The sequence below is a fragment of the Centroberyx gerrardi genome, chromosome 5 (assembly GCF_048128805.1).
Source record: "Centroberyx gerrardi isolate f3 chromosome 5, fCenGer3.hap1.cur.20231027, whole genome shotgun sequence".
NCBI classification, from domain to species: domain Eukaryota; kingdom Metazoa; phylum Chordata; class Actinopteri; order Beryciformes; family Berycidae; genus Centroberyx; species Centroberyx gerrardi.
Genome location: NC_136001.1, coordinates 28167683 through 28185405, shown reverse-complemented (window position 1 = coordinate 28185405; position 17723 = coordinate 28167683). Strand labels below are relative to the sequence as shown.

Below are 17723 nucleotides of genomic sequence, written 5' to 3'. Positions count from 1 at the left end.
GCCCATGGGACCGGCCTAGAGCACTGAAAGTAGCTAGTAGTAGTGACTGACTGACTACTCATTGTTGAAAGTTGTGTGAGAAGTGGCGTCAATACCTACACAGTTATGGTGGTATATGTGATATTGCGTTGTTTGCATTTAAAATTGCCACAAAGTGCCACTTATATAGTATATCACTACAATGCAGAGGGCAGAGACATCAATGGCCCGGCTTCCACTAGGTCAGCCTAGTCTTGTTCACATTTATACCCATGCTCCATCCTAAGTCATTCTTTGTTTGTATGGTTAAATAGATATAAATTAGGCCACATACCCCCAGTTGATAAGATTTTGTCTGAGGGACCCCCATCTGAGAAGAGCTTTACAGTTCACATTTATACTCATGCTCCTTCCTAAGTCATTCTTTGAAGCAAAGTTTTAAGTTTTGTTTGTATGGTTCCATAACTTTAAGATAACCTCACACTTGTCTTAAGATCTAAGTTAAAAATGCAAGGCGATTAAGTCATTAATCAAAATATTTTTTTTATTGTAGTATTATTTGTAATGGGATATTAATTCAAAGTTATTCAGTAATTGACCAAATAATTTTAATCATGGAAAATAAAGCTGAAGACTAATAAGTAATGACTGCTACTAGTCCATTAATCTTTCAGTAAAAAACAGAAACAAAAGTAGTTCCCAAGAAAATGGCAAGATTGTAAAAAATAATGAAGAATTGCACTCATAATGTCTTGAGAACTGCCATACTTATTTTTCAATCTTATGAAAATATTGTTTAATCTGGTCCAAAACTGAAAATCTTCATGTTTCTTTAACAGAATAGTCTTGGCCTATCTGTGACCGTATTATAACACCCCATCACAACAGTTCAAAGGGCAATATTGGGCATATCACATGACAGTATCTTAGCCTACATTTTTAGCATTGTCTATAAACATGTATATATATGTGACAGAAACCTAGCAGATAAATTTCACTTAGTGTCTGCTTGCCGTTAGCTTGTATTTGTATAGCAGGTTTTTTTCCTTCCCCACGATGGATAGTTTGACTTGAGGGTGGGAGCTAGTGAGACAAAGGCCTCCTTAGGAATACAGGCCTCAGGCCTGTCCTTCATGCAACCATCTGCTGACTTTCCTTGAAAATTCAAGCACATGCTGTAGAGCAAGTTTAGGAATCCACAACAGCTCTGTGCAATCTTCTTAGCAGCTTGTAGGTGCGCAATGGCTGATTATTTTGATGTAGGCCTATCTCCGCTCCCTCTGTAAGCACAGCGCTTCAGCCTGCCTGTGCTAAACAAAAGACAAGCAGCCAGGAAATGCACCGGCCAATCAGCAGCTGCCTTACATCTCAGCAGCGAGCGTGGCCACTCTCAGTGTGCCTTGTATCAGAGCAGTGAATCGGACAGCTTGGAGAGCCGTGGCTGTGCTCTGAGCAGGGTGAGGGCTGACAGGGCTGTCCTCCATGTTTTAATAAGCATTGACATATCACACTGAGTTTTTTAGCCATGCATCCACAGAGGTAAGCTTGATTTTCATTCTTTCACATATACTACTCTATTTATAAGGCACCAGCCACTGTGTGAGATATGTGCCTGAGTAATACAGGTTTGTCTGACAGACTGGGGGGAGGGAGAGTCTGTTTGTCACCCCACAGCATAGGAGTGGAGCCTGGAAGGAGAGCAGAGCATAGTACAGCACAGCAGACAACAGACTGCCTCTCCTAACTGGGTGACTCTCTGGACACATGGTGGGTTGAGGGAGCTCAGAAGGGGTGTAATGGTCATATTATATTGACTGAGGAGAGCTGCTTTCTTTTGTCAAGACCTAGAAAGGATTGAGTTTTTGTGGGAAGCAGGAGTTCGAAGCTGGCTGCCACTGGCCTGTGCTGTCAAGATGGCAGGCCTGCTGAGGGAACAAGGCAGGATGGGAGAAAGAGAGGGAGCACTGAACAGGGGAGCCCCCACAGGAATTAACAGATGGTGAACTGACAGCACAGCAAGAATAATTTAGGCCTCAGACTGGCACCAGGGCAGGGGAGGAGGGCACTGCTGTTAATCGTATGCCAGACCAAAGTGACAATGAAGAAAGGACTAATAGTTGTCTTGTCTTGTTTTTCTGCACCCCACCCAAAGCCCAGTTCACCTCACCTTAATGCCCTTTTTACATGGTGAATAATAAAACATGTTTTGATCAGACTTTAATCCTGTAAGCTGCTCTCCAGTTTTCTAAAATACCAGTTCTCTAAGGACTATATATGTCACAGAAGCTTATTTATCACAGAGTTGGAGGGATTGCCTGGGCCTAATGGTGTGCTCTGCTTCACAGTGTTGTTCTCTGCTGCCGAGTGGCAGCCATTTTAGAGAGCTTCCCCTTTCTGTCCCTCTGCTCCAAGCACTCTGGGTATTTGTATGTGACAGAGAAGGAAGGAAGAAGGAAAGGACTTTCTCTTAAAAGGCACTGCATAGAAAACTCATCTCCTCAAAGAGGCTAGAATACCTGTTTGAACTCGACCAGGTTTGAATGCATGCTATTCATACATAATGCTGTTTGCTGGTTTCCTGTATGTATGAGTCACTTCACCCTATCATGGTTCTTAGGTTCAGGTAAACATTTTAACTCTGATTAATGATTTTATCCATTTCTTCCAGTTTATCAGGAATGTCATTTTATTCTTGGACATGTGATGTGTTCCAGATGGAACGTGCGGTAGTTTTTTAATTCTTCATTATTACTGGATTGCCTATTGACAAAGAAGCTGTCTTAAAAATGACCAGGGGAACTATGGCCCAGATATAATGGCACACATGTAGTGTTGCTCGACCAGGGTTCAGCAGCACTCTGCATTGATTGAAAGAGCAAATCTTTTCACCCCTTGGCTTTTTGTGAATGGTGTTTGGTAATGCCTCTAATCCCTTCATTCCACTCTGGTGTGAGGGTGGATGTTGGCGGACTTAAATCTGCATTGCAACGACACAGCCTATTTTGTGGGGCAATACTAAAAAAATCCTTTTCACGGCTGGTCCTCGTCTTTAAATTATTCACCAAACCCTTGCTGTCTGACCTCTCCAAATGACCTCCTTGGCCCCCACATTTGTTTTCCTTTTAAAGTGTGGTTCATGGTTATTGTATGTGTACCAGTTGGTTTGGTTGTGTTGCATTGTTCCTGTTCATGCTTTCATGCTCTATGCCAATGAAATAAGAAATCCAAATAATGAGGAGGTCTATCTGAAATTGATTCCATAGAAAGAATGACACTGATGGCTTTGCTTTCACAGTTGGATCTGTATATATTATTTCAGCTTACTGTAGCCCAGGCTCAAAAAGCCCAAGCAGATATTGATTTTGAGAAGGTATACTAATGGCAGCTGAAAAGGCATCGGAGAAGGAGAAAGATTGTTGGCAGTAGCCGGTGTATTTTATAAACCACAGCCGTCCATTTTGACTGGGAGGCCTGTGACATTTTCAATCCTGTCTTTGTGTTCAGTGTTAAGGCCCTTGCTGCATTCCAGCATACTGGTTCACTGGTAAGCTGTATGCTCCTTACAGCAGAGTCGACTGGAGCCGTGTGTATGTGCTGTGTGTGCAGTGCGCACAGCAGTCAGGGAGAGAGTGTCTTCAAAATGGACGCCATACGCACACACTGGCTGAGAGCACAGCGAGGGAGGGAATCTGATCTGCAGCCCGTCAAGCCTGTGGAACTACATCTTCCATGTTTGATAAAAGGCACACTGCCAGTGTGGTCTGTATGGTTTTTAGGGGAGTGAGGGACTTGGTTTTCAGGAGGTTTTTAGCAGTAGTGAGGAGCAATCCTCTCTGCATTGCAGCACTGTGGCTGAGGAGAGTGGGGAGAAGAGAGCCTGTGTGGCACACTGAGCTCGGCACCCAATCAGGCACCTCCGTGTGGCACTCGAACCAATCGGCAGCCCGCAGCCGAGGTTAAAGATTGACAATTGCTGGAGAGAGCAGCAGGGAGAGAAGGCCCTTCTGGGAAACCTGGACCCATCTTTTCCCTCATCCCCCAACGCCCTCAATAATTGAAAAAGATTAAAGAATAGGCTGAAGAATCTGTGTGTGAGTAAAGAAAAAAGGTATGCTGTTGATTTCCTACATTGAGGCATGGATGTTATGTCATTGGTGGGTGTGGAAAGGGATGTATCAGTAGGCTACAATAGGCTACATTGTATGCTCTGTGGTCTTTAATTTAAAATGTGTATTTTGTCAGAATGGGCAGCAATGATTTTCCACCTTGTCTCTGTCTCTCTCTTTTTGTGTGTTGTTGCTGTATTCCTGGCCTGGACAGGAGAGGACGTTGCTGAGGTAGATTGTCTGAGGCTATTCAGACAGGTTAGATGAGGAGGCCAGTAAAGCCATTTCTCTGCACTCCTGTCCGTCTGCAGATGTGCTCTGCTCCTGCCTGTCATTTTCTTTCCCTTGTGATGGAGGAGGAGGGGGGAGAGAATGAACGAGATATTGAAATGGAAAAGGCAGTCCTTTTGTGTTGAGTGAGCGTCTATCTTTGTTTTTCATACACAACACTCTTATGGTGCTCTCCTCTGGAGTGAAATAGAAATGTGGCAAAACTGAAGCCATCTGAGCGGTGAGGTGGGTGCATCTGCTGTGGCGTCAGAGAAAATGGCAACAATAATAGGACCGACACCAGGGCGCCTGAAAGCCAAGACGTTTCATGTCGAGCTGATACTGGGCAAAACCTGTTGGACAGTTTTCTCTACAAGAAGTGGCTCTCTCACAAGAATGTGGTTTTCATTTCAAGGAAATGTTGCTGTTTGCAAACAGGACTGGGGTTGTGGTTGTGCAATACAGAATGAGATGCTGTCTGTTGGCCAGTTGATCAGTGAATCTCACTACAAGGTGTTTTAAAACTGAAGGATAATCCATTTGAATGCTTTTCACATATATTTATGTCAGAACGTTCAGACATTGCGGATTCTGCTGTTCTCAGTTATCCAGTGTTTTCATGTTAACTATTTAAACACCTGTGGCCAGTGGAAGAAGACGGATGCTTTAGTAGAATAGAGTAAAGAATGGCACCACATTTTGGGCCATTGTTGTATTGGTTTATTTATGTTTTTATTGAACAGAAGACATTTTCTTCACTTTCAGGTCGATTGACTGAGTCACCAAGCTATCAGTACATGGCCTGTCAGTATATAATGGTTAAACATTAGTTTTAAATGAGTCCTGAAGCTGTAAATGGTTTGTCTGCATGATATACTGCATAATATAAGACCTACCCTTCACAAATCAGCCTGCATACCCACATCCTAGATAATAGGCCTTCCTTTTAAAAATCCAGAGAAATTAAGAGCTTTTGCACACTAGGCAGATTTCAAATATCCCATTTGCTTCGTTGCAATGTAGCTCTAGGTAAATTAATTTATTTCTGGACCATTTTGATGTGCTGATGGAAACCAGTTGAGCTTTGACAGGGTAGAAAACTCTTCTTTCCATCGGTCAGATACAATGGCTGGTGCATCTCAGAATTTGCAAGCCATTTTCAGTATTTCCCCAGCCAAACCAATAGAAATTGTCCTAAAAATAATGAGTATTTACCTGCCAAATTGGAGAAACTTAACACTCAAAAACAAACACACAACATTTAGCAGCCTTTGGCTGGTGGCTGGTGACAGTTTCCCTCCCTGACCTTTGACCTTATCATTCATATCCCACTGATCCTCTGGGACTAGTGTTTTTAGCACACTGCTTTTCTAGACATAATGGTTTGGAGGATTAAGCCTGTCCTAAACTTTGCACAGTATGAGCTGGACACTTGCTTGCCACAGCAAGATTTATGATACTCTTGTTCCTAAGTGAACAGCTCAAGTCTCATCAGAATTCTCTTGGTGTCAACAGTTTGCCTTTTGGCCTAATGGACTTTCATGGCTAGAATAACCCCATTCCAGTAGGATGAGGGGAATGTCTAAGAAGTAGGTGAGACCGTTTTAAAATAAACATCGGAGGCACATATTACAGTCTTATGTTTGAAAATGCCACCACTGGTATACAGACTAATATAGCTAACAAATGAGTCAGTAATGAGTAGGTTGTTTTGATCTGATTGAAGCACTCCCTTTCTGAATCAAGCAGTAGTAGCTATGATATTGCCTCAGATGGGGAACTTGAAACTATTTGTGACTGTTTTCATCTCAATTATTCACTGACCATGTAGTCATGAAGCTCAAGCTTTGAGCAGGATATGACTGGGCAACATGATGGATCAAATTCTTACCTCCTTCACTTTGCCTTAAAGGACAGTTTACCTTGCTAGGCTACTTAGATAGAACTGTGATGGTATTGGATCCAGTAAGAGCTCACTCTTATTTGTAATAGCTGTTTTCAACTTATAAAATAACAAAGAGATCTGTATGAGGTATCTTCAGCCGTAGGTTATATCCCAGAGGTTGCCAAAGCTTTGACGATGCCTCTCTCTTTTCTGCGTCAGTGTGGCTGAGGAGGAGGGGAAGACTGAGACAGATGCAATAGAAGGAATGGAGATCTCAACACGATCCAAAGGTAAGAAGATACTGCGCACGGCTGTTTATAGAAAGCTCAGAAAAGCTATTTTTATACCTATGAGATTACACGGTAATGTTTAAAGTGTTTTGGTTTTGCTTCACGGATGTGTGTACATGTCTGACTGTGGTTTGTGTGTATGTGTTGCAGAAGAAACAAGATGGAGGATTAGCTTCCATACTGCTTTTTACATTGCTGTCATATGCATGTCACCATGGTTACTGGCTGCAGCCTACTGTATGAGCACAGTCAACCTCCTGTGCTTCACATCCGATCTTTGCACGTCCTTTTAGGAGGCCATCAATCTGCACTCCCTGGTTTGTATGACCTTTGACTTCTGTCTGCAGTTTCAGACCCGGGGTCAGCAGAGCGGGTGACCCAGAAACGTAAGATGCCGAGCCCCTCTCACTCATCCAATGGTCACTCATCTGCTGAAACTTCCCCCAGCCCAATGAAAAAGAAGAAGAAACCAGGTGCCGTCAGCAGCAGCAAAGACCAGGTACAGCCTCTATCCTTGACTCATCTCCTCTCGTTGTGAATGAGCTTGTGTGTCATTAAAAAATCTTAAATTGAATTACTTAAATTCATATTTTCAAATATTTTGTTGAATTGTTCATATTTTTTCTGAGGCTTTAAAAATGTTCTTTTCAGCGATTAAAACATTTTTTAAATAATTGACCATTGTTGGTTGTTTCATTTGAATTACGTTTAGCTTGACTTTTTAAAAATCTTGAATACTTCTCTAGCAGGAAATCAACCCAGACGAATGTTGCACCAAGTGAACATTCAGTATCATGAGCTACAAACATATATTCAGAATGAACACTGGTTTTAAGTTTTCCTGTATATTTTTGTTGTGAAATTGCCCTTGAATGATATGCCAACCTATATTTAAAAAATGTATACGGTATTTTCACTTTTTAGCATAATACAAACATATCTTCATGTCAGTTCATGAACAGTCAACATCCAACATTAGCTGCCCCGGGGATCCATGTTCAATACAAGCTTTCAGGGTGTTTTTCCCAGGCTCTCATTAATGATAATACAAACAGGCAAAACGAAAAGTGAAACAGAAAAAAAAGCCTGTAGTTCAAAATGAAGGTAGTGATGGTAAACACCCAGGTGAACCAATATTGATGGCTGACTGTGATGACTGCTGATGATGTCAGTAGCTGATTTATGTAAAAATGTTAGTGTACAATCAGAGTGGATTACAATATCCCACAATAAATTTTATGTTGCTCAAATGTGGAGACACCAGATAGTGCTCAACTGAACTGTGTTGTATGTTCTTTATGACATTTTACATACACACACACACACACCTGAATATTTTTTAAGTGCTGAAAAAGAAAAGTCCAGTCGTATTGTAATCCATATCACTGCAATATTCAGCAGTAAACTCACAGTATGACAAGTTGGAGTCCTACTTAAAGTCAAGAAATCTTAATGAATGCTTTTTCAGCTGTTGCTATTTAATGAAGTGCTTTGCAATCTAAGACAATCATGTGATTACTTTTAGCTCAACCTTTAGCTCACATTTTTTTATTCACATGCTTTGCTTGCTTCTGCTTAAAGCAGTTGATTAATGTGTCATAGGTAGAGCCAGTGGGCTCACACAGAGCACTTTAGATTGAGTTTGTAAATGATTAGCAGTCACTGTAACTACCTGAGCTTTTACGGGTTTAATCAAGGCTTTTCCCACGGTTTACCCCTCTGCTGATTGGTGATAGGTGTGTACCAAAACACAGACTGAGATCAGAGAGCTGAGTGAGTCACAGGACTCTGAATAATTAGTCAGACCTATTATCTTTTTTAGGTCATTTTCATCACAGTAAATTTTGACAAATTTTCATGGTGATGTTTCAACCAACAGTCAATATGTAACACTTGTACTTATCAGGGCTCACAGCAGTCTGTGTTTTGCCTGTGATTTCAGTATGTGTACCTTATGTTGATTCTGTGCATGCTCTGCTTCTGTAATCTCTGGCCTGATTTTGACCCTCCCCAACTCTGTGTTTCTTTTGCCTACATTCCAGTCAGAACTAAGACATGGTCCCTTTTACTATGTGAAGCAGCCAGCACTCACCACAGACCCTGTTGATGTTGTACCGCAGGATGGCAGGAATGACTTCTACTGCTGGCTGTGCCACCGTGAGGGCCAGGTGCTCTGCTGTGAGCTCTGCCCCAGGGTGTACCACGCCAAGTGCCTCAAACTACCAGCCGAGCCCGAGGGCGACTGGTTCTGTCCAGAGTGTGAGGTACTCACCCAGGAATGTGTATATGGGTGATGGAAACCATATTTTAAAGCCTATAGTTTCAACCCACTGTAATGTGTCTTTGATTCTGGAAGACCTTTCAAAAGGGTTGGACTAAGGCCATAAGCGACAAAAACATTTTAATCCTACATACAGTGCATGCTATAATGGGGAATTGCACAAATTGTTAACTGCAAAGTTTACAACTCTTTTCCTCTTGATGTCTTTTAGAAAATAACGGTTGCTGAGTGTATAGAGACTCAGAGCAAAGCCATGATGATGCTAACTATAGACCAGCTGTCTTACCTGCTAAAGTTTGCCCTTCAGAAGATGAAACAGCCAGGTGTAAGTACTACGATCCATCTTGACAGGGGAGTCGCACTACCAAAGTGATTAGTTACGTTTGGGGCAGACAGGCTTATTACAGACAGGGTACTCTCTGTTTATTCTCATTTTCATTTCTGCTTTTTCTAATTGTACATTGAGATGTATCACTATTGGATATTGGCATGTCTTTTTGTTGGCCAGTCTTGTGATTCTAAGAATGCTTATGCAGCCAAACACCATGCCCGTTTTCCAGTCATGCTATGCTATTCCCATCAGTAGTGCCTGATGTCAATATCTGCACCCTGAAATATTAACTGTCCACATATCTGTCCAGCGTGATGTAATATTGATTTGCATGTGTAAATGATCTCTAATAACACCACTAACAATCACAGTCAGTGTACTATAATTGGCCTGTCATGGCTTGAAACCATGAAACTAAAGAGTGCTAGCTGGTGGTGAGGATACAGCTGCCCCTCTCACTCTCTTTCAGGACCATCCCCGCTCGTCATCTCACTCCCCCCATGCAGCTTCCACGCAGAGAAAGACTTTTAATTGGGTAATCAATCACACCACTAACAAGACCCCATCATGATTTCTTCCTCCACTGGTTTTCCTCTTTTTGTTTGAAGTGGCTTTTAGAGCTTTTAAGTAGTAGCATGGTGATAGCATGTTCATGTGCAGTGCTGGTGGAGGTTATGCAGTGAGTTTGGCCTGAGATTAAAAAAACGAGGGTTTGTTTACCTTCTCCCTCTTTTCTATCTACTGGTTTATACAGACTGAACCCTTTCAGAAACCTGTTTCTCTGGAACAGCATCCAGATTATGCGGAATATATTTTTCACCCTATGGATCTTTGCACACTCGAGAAGGTAAAATACAGGGTGTCACACATTTCTTAGAATTAAATGTACAAATGTGGACCAATTTGTCAGTTTGGCACTGACCTTTTCTTTTTGTGCTGCAGAATATCAAAAAGAAAATGTATGGCTGCACAGAGGCCTTCTTGGCAGATGCAAAATGGATTTTGCACAACTGTATAATATACAATGGAGGTATGTTGCGTAGCTTTGACACCACCTGTGAGAATAATCCAGTCTGTTAATAAATTGTTTAACGCAGATGTATGTCCTTGTTTTAGGCAATCACAAACTCACGGCTACAGCTAGAGTGATAGTAAAAATCTGTGAACATGAGGTGAGTATATGGGTTGGGGGCAGAAAAGATTTTTAGTTTGGAGCTGAAACTCAAGTGCATATGTCTTTGATTCTTGTTTTACAGATGAACGAGATTGAAGTTTGTCCAGAGTGTTACCTGTCAGCCTGCCAAAAGAGAGACAACTGGTTCTGTGAGCCATGTGTAAGCTCAGTAACCTCAAGTTTCTGATGATGATTCTACCAGATTATTAACCCATTCCAACACACATCACTGGATTACAACCAATTAGTCAGTGTTTTGTGTCTGCAGAGTAACCCCCACCCTCTAGTCTGGGCCAAACTGAAAGGATTCCCATTCTGGCCGGCTAAAGCTCTGCGGGACAAAGATGGACAGGTGGATGCTCGCTTCTTTGGCCAGCATGACAGGTATCAGCCCTTTGCGCTTCAGTCACTTGGGCTTGGAGGTACATTTCAAGCTTTGCTGTAACAGGGCACATGATGATGTGAATCTTTATCCTTCAGGGCATGGGTCCCTTTAAACAATTGCTACCTCATGTCCAAAGAGATTCCTTTCTCTGTGAAGAAGACCAAGAGCATCTTCAACAGTGCCATGCAAGAGATGGAAGTCTACGTGGAGAACATGAGGAAGAGGTTTGAAGTGTTTAACTACGCCCCCTTCAGGACACCCTACACCCCTGACAACAACTTCCAGATGCTGCTGGACCCCTCCAATCCCCTATCCACCTCCATAAAACCTGAGAAGCAGGAGAAGATCAAGCTGAGCTTTGATATGACCGCATCGCCCAAGATGCCTATGGCCAGGAGCATGGTGTCTGGGGCTGGGCTGGGAGGGAGCACGGCAGGCCGGCGGATCCCCCTCAGTGACATGCCTCGTTCCCCCATGAGCACCAACTCCTCTGCCCATACAGGTTCGGACGGGGAACAGGAGACACCAGACAAGTCCCAGACAAAAGCCCCAAACAGCCAGTACAGCACAGGGGAGGAGTCCATGGACTGTACAGGTATGCAACAAGATGCATTGTACTCTCGCAGCACTCTGTTAGAATATATACTTTTGTCATTGCATGTGTCTATTGGGGCGAGACTGCCCCTCCTCCTCTGGTATTGTTTAACACTAAATCTCTCTGTACAGCATCACCTGCCTATACCCGACCTGGTACTGCAGGCAGTTCCTTGGACAGCCCCAAACCATTCCACTCTCAAGCTCCTGGCCTACCCCTCATTCCTAAGCAGGAGAAGACACCGCCAACAGGAAGCATTCTGAACCTCAACCTAGGTGAATCCCTCATGCTGACTATCTAATATTCATGGAAGTCCTTAATTATGTCCATTCTCTATGAGTAAATACAGATCACTTGTGGACCAAATTATGCCAGAAATGTGATCTACATGTTCTAGTGTTGATGTTGATGTTGCTGTTGTGCGTTTGTTGTGTCCTGCCAGATCGGAGTAAAGCAGAGATGGACCTGAAGGAACTTAGTGAGACAGTTCAACAGAAACAAGGAGCGACACCAGTCCTCACCTCTACCAAGAGACAGATCAAGAGCCGTTTCCAGCTCAACTTGGACAAAACCATTGAGAGTTGCAAGGCACAACTGGGTCTGTGCAGCATACTTGGAAAAAATTGCAATTTCTGAAGCATTTCTACTCTGAGTTGTTCAGTTGATAGTTGGTAATATCCATGGCTAGATGGTAAAGTAACTTAATGAAACATATTTTGGGGATGTGACTTTGAATACCATGCGCAATTGAACCTTTTTAATTCAATTGGAGTACTTGCACAGTACTAGCTGAATCCTCTAACTTATTGGATGGAGGTTGGATATTCACCTCCTTCTTTCTCCTTGCGTTGCAGGTATAGATGAGATCTCTGAGGATGTGTATAAGGGCGTGGAACACAGCGACTCAGAGGACTCTGACAAATCTGACTCCAGTGACAGTGAGTACGCCAGCGATGAGGAGCAAAAGCCCAAGGATGGCCAGGATGCAGCGCCCAATGTCAAAGGCCAGAAGGAGCCATCCAAAACTGGAGTCAAAGACCAACCTTCCCCCAGTCAAGATAAGGAGGGCAAACCAGACGTGCCTGTGGCATCAAAATCTGCTGCCGGTGACGCTGGTGCAACAGTATCAGATCCCCTCTCTAAAGAGAGAGCGAGCACAGATTCGGACAAAGAGAGCCCAGAGAAGACCAAAGCAGCTCCAGCATCGCCTGTTCCCAGAGAGAAGGCTCAGGTGAAAGAGGAGGTGAGGCAGCCCATGCCAGTGGAGGACTCTGACTCAGAGAGGGAGCTGGTTATTGACCTTGGAGAGGAACAGGGAGGCAAGGAGAGGAAGAGGAGCAGAAGAGACACCACCACTGTTAAGGAGCCAGCTGCTGGTAAGCTTGAAGGTGAAAGTTCTACTTCTCTCTACTTATCCCACTAGAAATACTTGAAAATGCAAAAATTGAAAAATGGTTTGTCCATTTTGTTGCATTTGTATCATCTTAACTTTGCTCTATCTGGAAACATCAGCAAATTTGTGCTGCTGAAACTAGTGATTAATGCGTGCGTCTCTTCTTGTAGGTAAAGCCCCGACCCTGTCGACTGCCCCGTCTCAAAACAGCACGACCCCTTCCTCAGCCTCCAGTGTCTCCTCCCAGTCCCCTGTGGCCATTCCTGTTACCATGGTCTCCTTCACTACTGCCTCTCCTGCAGCCATAAGCCCTGCCACCTTGTCTAGTGCCACTCCAACACCAACCCCGACCCCTGCCTCCTCCTCAGCCTCCACCACACCGGCATTGAAGAAACAGCGCCCTCTGCTGCCCAGAGAGACGGTGCCAGTGGTGCAGAGAGCTGTGGTGTGGAATCCCACCGCCAAGTTTCAGACCTCCTCTCAGAAGTGGCACATGCAGAAGGTGCAGCGTCAGCAACAGAACCAGCAACCTGTGGCGACCACACAACTGCAGGCTCCATCGCCAGGGCAAGGCCAGGCCCAGACAGTGGCCCAGACACAGGCCACTGGAACCAGCTCAACATCAGTGTCCTCATCGCTGGCACAGCAGCCTTCACAAAGCACGCGCTATCAGACCAGGCAGGCTGTCAAAGGTAGATGACATGGTTTAGTTCACAAGTTAGACCATTTGTAAGTATGAGTGTACGCCATGGTGTGGGCCAGTATACCCAGAAATGTACAGTATTGTATATTATTCCATAATGGATTGTCAAAAATGAGTGGAACTTTTGTTTATTACCTTGATTTTGCAAGTTACTATATCCAAATGGAAGTGAAAATGTCTGATTTAATGGGTTTCATTTCAGGCCTCAAGGTAATAATAATTAGAAAATTTGAAAGGTGTGTAGACTTTTGATATCCACTGTTTATGTATGCTGAATAAATTGGCGGTTTGAGAAATCTAGCAATTTACATTCCAAGTAAAAATTTGACCCTCAGTTTTGTCCGTGTTTATATTGCTGATCAGTATTTTTTTTTTTTTATCCTAGCTGTTCAACAAAAAGACACTCCGCTCAGCACGTCCACGTCGGCTGTCACCCTGGTATCCAGTAGCCCCGCTTCTGTGGCAATGATGGCAGCGTCAAGTTTAGGCACAGCTTCTTCATCTTCCCCAATGGCAGTAGACTTGCAGATCCCCACTGGCTCAGCAGACGTTGCTGCAGACATTGCCAAGTACACTAATAAAGTGAGTATCTTTCAAATGTGTAGCTATAGTACTTAGTTTAGTTCATAAGTAGGGATGCCCCGATAATGTTTTTTGACGCCGATCATCTGAGCCATATCTGCCGATACCGATCGGCCATAGATAGTTTTTTTGTTTTGTTATAGCAGCTGGTATAGCAGTATTATAGGTCAGTTTTCATTTTACATACATTTCATCCATCAAATTGAGTCCTGGTTAAAAAGTATCCACATTTTCTTTTTTTCTACCTCAATATTTACTTGATCATTATGTAAACAAAACCATGTGCGTTCTAGGCAGCGCATTAAAGCGCAACATGATTTAGTGAGATAACCGAAGCACAAGACTCAGACTGTTGCCACTTGCCTGTGTTGTTGAGTCGAGTTAAATAAATGGAAACACCCTCCGAAGATATATATCCGTTTCAGTCTTTGTTTTTGTATAAGTGAATGTTCTTAAGAGAGAGAGAAATGAGACTTTTCAGTTGCCTCTCCGCTGTTAGGGTCTCGACCGTCGTCCAGTACAATGCGGACAGCGGTGCAGAGTGCAGACCATTATGTAGGAACGCACGTGGCATGTGATGAATTGATGCATTAAATAAGCAGAGAATTAAATGAGGGGAAGTAGCGGGCGTGACGGACTGTGATGTTACTGGTTGTCCATGAAGATTTGTGTTTTTAATTAACTTGTAGCCTAAAGAAATATGAATTCAAGAAGTTCAAGAAGAGAAATGGCTCACGTGTTTTGCGTCATCGATCGGTTTTTGCAATCGGCGACTATAAAGCATTATCGTAATTCTCCGATCTCATATTTGTACTGAATATCGGCCGATTCCGATTGCTGGCCAATCGATCGCGGCATCCCTATATAAGTGTTTAGGATAGTGTTGCCTCTGCCGGACACTTGTTTGGACATGTTGTCCTTAACTTTGTTGTAACTACAGTACCGACTGATCATTTACTGGCTAAATGACTTAATTGCACACAAGTTCTGTGACTGATGAGCTGTATTTCTCTGAAAGATTTAAAAACACATTCTGAAAGTGCTGTAGTGTGGTAAAGGCACGTTCTGTCATGATGGGATTTTCACAGTGGAGCATTATTCATCCCTCTCGATTAATGTTAACATTTTAGAGATATCCGTGCTTGAACTATTACAAACTACAACTTTGGTGATTTTGTTATGCAAGTAGGCTACTAACTGTGTCCACAATGGATGGGACTTGTAGATGATAAGGCAAAAAACTAAATTTGTATTGCTATTTCAAATATTAATCTGGTCCTTCCATAAAATCCTTTTTTCCTTGACTGAGACATCTGAATATTATGGTCTACTGTTCTTTCAGATAATGGATGCAATCAAAGGAACAATGACTGAAATCTACAATGACCTTTCTAAAAGTACTTCAGGGAATACAATAGCAGAGGTAGGTGTTTGATCTCAGCCCTCAGAGACTGAATACTATTCTGATCATAAAACTGTCATGGGATATTAAACGAGTGTTGTCTTTCCCACAGATAAGACGACTGAGAATTGAAATAGAAAAATTACAGTGGTTACATCAACAGGAGTTGTCAGAAATGAAGCACAATCTTGGTGAGAACTTTTGTTTTGAATCAGCAAAGTACTGCACATTGAGATTTTTTTTGTGAAACAATGTATTGAATTATAGCACATGTGTGTAGAGTTGACGATGGCAGAGATGAGGCAGAGTCTGGAGCAGGAGAGGGAGAGGTTGGTGGCTGAGATGAAGAAGCAGATGGAGCTGGAGAAGCAGCAAGCAGTGGATGAGACGAAGAAGAAACAGTGGTGCGCCAACTGCAGGAAAGAGGCCATCTTCTACTGCTGCTGGAACACCAGCTACTGTGATTACCCCTGCCAGCAAGCCCACTGGCCAGAACACATGAAGTCCTGCACCCAGTCAGGTAACAGCACATGCCAGCATGCACGGTACAAATGACATTCAAGCAAGCAAGAACTATCGTTCTCTCTTAAGGCAACTCTTAACCCAGTCTCGAACTCTCAGTCCTATGCTCAATCAGTCCGATGCTTGATCATTGCCAGCATGATCAACAGCCAGACTACCAATCAGGCTAATTTGAAAGCACACCAGTCTATTCTCCAAATGATAGTAATTCCCCATGCAAGTAAATTATACATGGAAGGGTACATTTTCATACATGTAATGATGTGTTTTGTCACTTTTGTCCTATTTCTAGCAACAGCCCCACAGCAAGAACCTGAGGCTGAGTCCACAGCAGAGCCTCCAAACAAAGGTTTAGGACAGTCCGGCAGTGGCCCAGTCCCTCTCAGAGACACTTCGGTCTCTGCACCATCAGACAAAGACTGTGACATGGAGAAGAGCACTGACAATGTTGCTGTCAGTCTGTCATAACCCGTCTTACCATACTTGAAAATGTAAATCTATATAGATTTTTTTTTTCACTACAAGAATATGTCTATGTAACATTTTCTCTGTCAAGCTGCTGCTAAAGGAGCAATCCAAATGTGTTTTATTTATATATCTCCTCTTTCCCTTTCTGGCCTGACGTACTACACCCAGAGCACTGCTATCTTTCCCCATTTCAATGTGGCAACAAGGAGATTGACAGCAAAAAGCTTTTAACCACTAGAGGGGGGCAGTTTCAAGTAAATGCCTCTAAAGCACTTAAATACTGCTTATCCGTGCACTCTGCAGTCTCTTTAGAACTGCCAATATAAGGTGTTCATGAACATATACCAGTGCTTCATTGGAAAACATAATATACGTAGTCACAGTGTGAAGGGAAACAATTGGCTGATTTGATTTAAGATTGCTAAAACTTAACCCCTTTTAATGGACCACCTCACTTTTAGATTAGAGGACTGTTGACAGAAATGTCTGTAAGTTACTTCTTTTGTATTGTATGTTAATTTATTTCAGTTATTCTGATGTTGCCTGCTGTATAGTGCAAAGAAAATAACAAATACAAACATTTTAAATAGGCTGTTTCTATTTGATAGATACTGCTCAATGAACAGCAGTGAATTAAGGAACACATGGAAGTCAATAACAGATGTTTTTTTTTTACATTTTTTTATCATAATGTTTCATCTTTCTACTCTTCACGTATTATTCAGCGCTGTATCCAACATCCGCTTCATCCCGCACCAGTCTTACTGCAAAATAAATCATAAATCATTTTGTGAATTACATAGCCCTGCCTGCACCAAAGGGACAAGCAAATCTGAAAGTCAATTGAAATGTAGAGAGTAATATCAATGCTTGTCAGAATAACATCACACTGGTATCTTATTAGTTACTCAGCAGTCAAATCAGCAGCTTTTCTGTTATTGTCACAAGTAGGTTTTGAACACAGAGAACATAATTTACCATGTTTCAGATGACACTGTACATTCTTGACAAATTGTCGGTCACAAAAAAATTATTTTATATTTGTCTTGGAGGAACTCATTTCATTTATTGTATGGATGCATAGGTAGGGTTCATAAAACTATATTTTGTCAGCGGGACACTGTCACTGCTGTTGTTTACATTCTGTACAGTAAAATTGACGTTTCAAAAATATGAGATATTTGACCCTGATTTTTTTTTTTTTTAGCAATAGGACAGCTACGCATGGTTTTAACATTTAACCACTCAGTAGTCACACATGTTAACTAATCAAAACTATATTTTACCTACTCAAAACAGAATGATAAAATATCTACGAAAACAGGTTTGAATAATCAGAATAGATTTACAGATCTCT

General features: G+C 42.5%; 1 protein-coding gene across 6 annotated transcripts; it reads left to right on the top strand.

Moving 5' to 3' along the window:
- The first annotated feature begins 1410 nt into the window (after positions 1-1410).
- Positions 1411-17524, top strand: zmynd8 (zinc finger, MYND-type containing 8). Of its 6 annotated transcripts, none has more exons than XM_071917429.2 (21): positions 1411-1518; positions 6460-6530; positions 6878-7029; positions 8573-8794; positions 9023-9136; positions 9612-9677; positions 9897-9989; positions 10085-10172; positions 10259-10314; positions 10399-10476; positions 10585-10700; positions 10797-11296; positions 11428-11571; positions 11739-11894; positions 12151-12672; positions 12860-13381; positions 13778-13974; positions 15317-15397; positions 15489-15567; positions 15657-15896; positions 16191-17524. In XM_071917429.2, exons 1-21 carry the CDS (start codon positions 1505-1507, stop codon positions 16364-16366), a joined length of 3687 nt encoding a protein of 1228 aa, XP_071773530.2. In that variant the 5' UTR covers positions 1411-1504; the 3' UTR covers positions 16367-17524. The 6 variants fall into 6 exon arrangements, with proteins under 6 accessions (XP_071773530.2, XP_071773529.2, XP_071773533.2 ...); XM_071917428.2 differs by having other exon boundaries at positions 12151-12684; XM_071917430.2 differs by lacking the exon at positions 1411-1518 and adding an exon at positions 2395-2513 and having other exon boundaries at positions 12151-12684.
- The last annotated feature ends 199 nt before the right edge of the window (positions 17525-17723 follow it).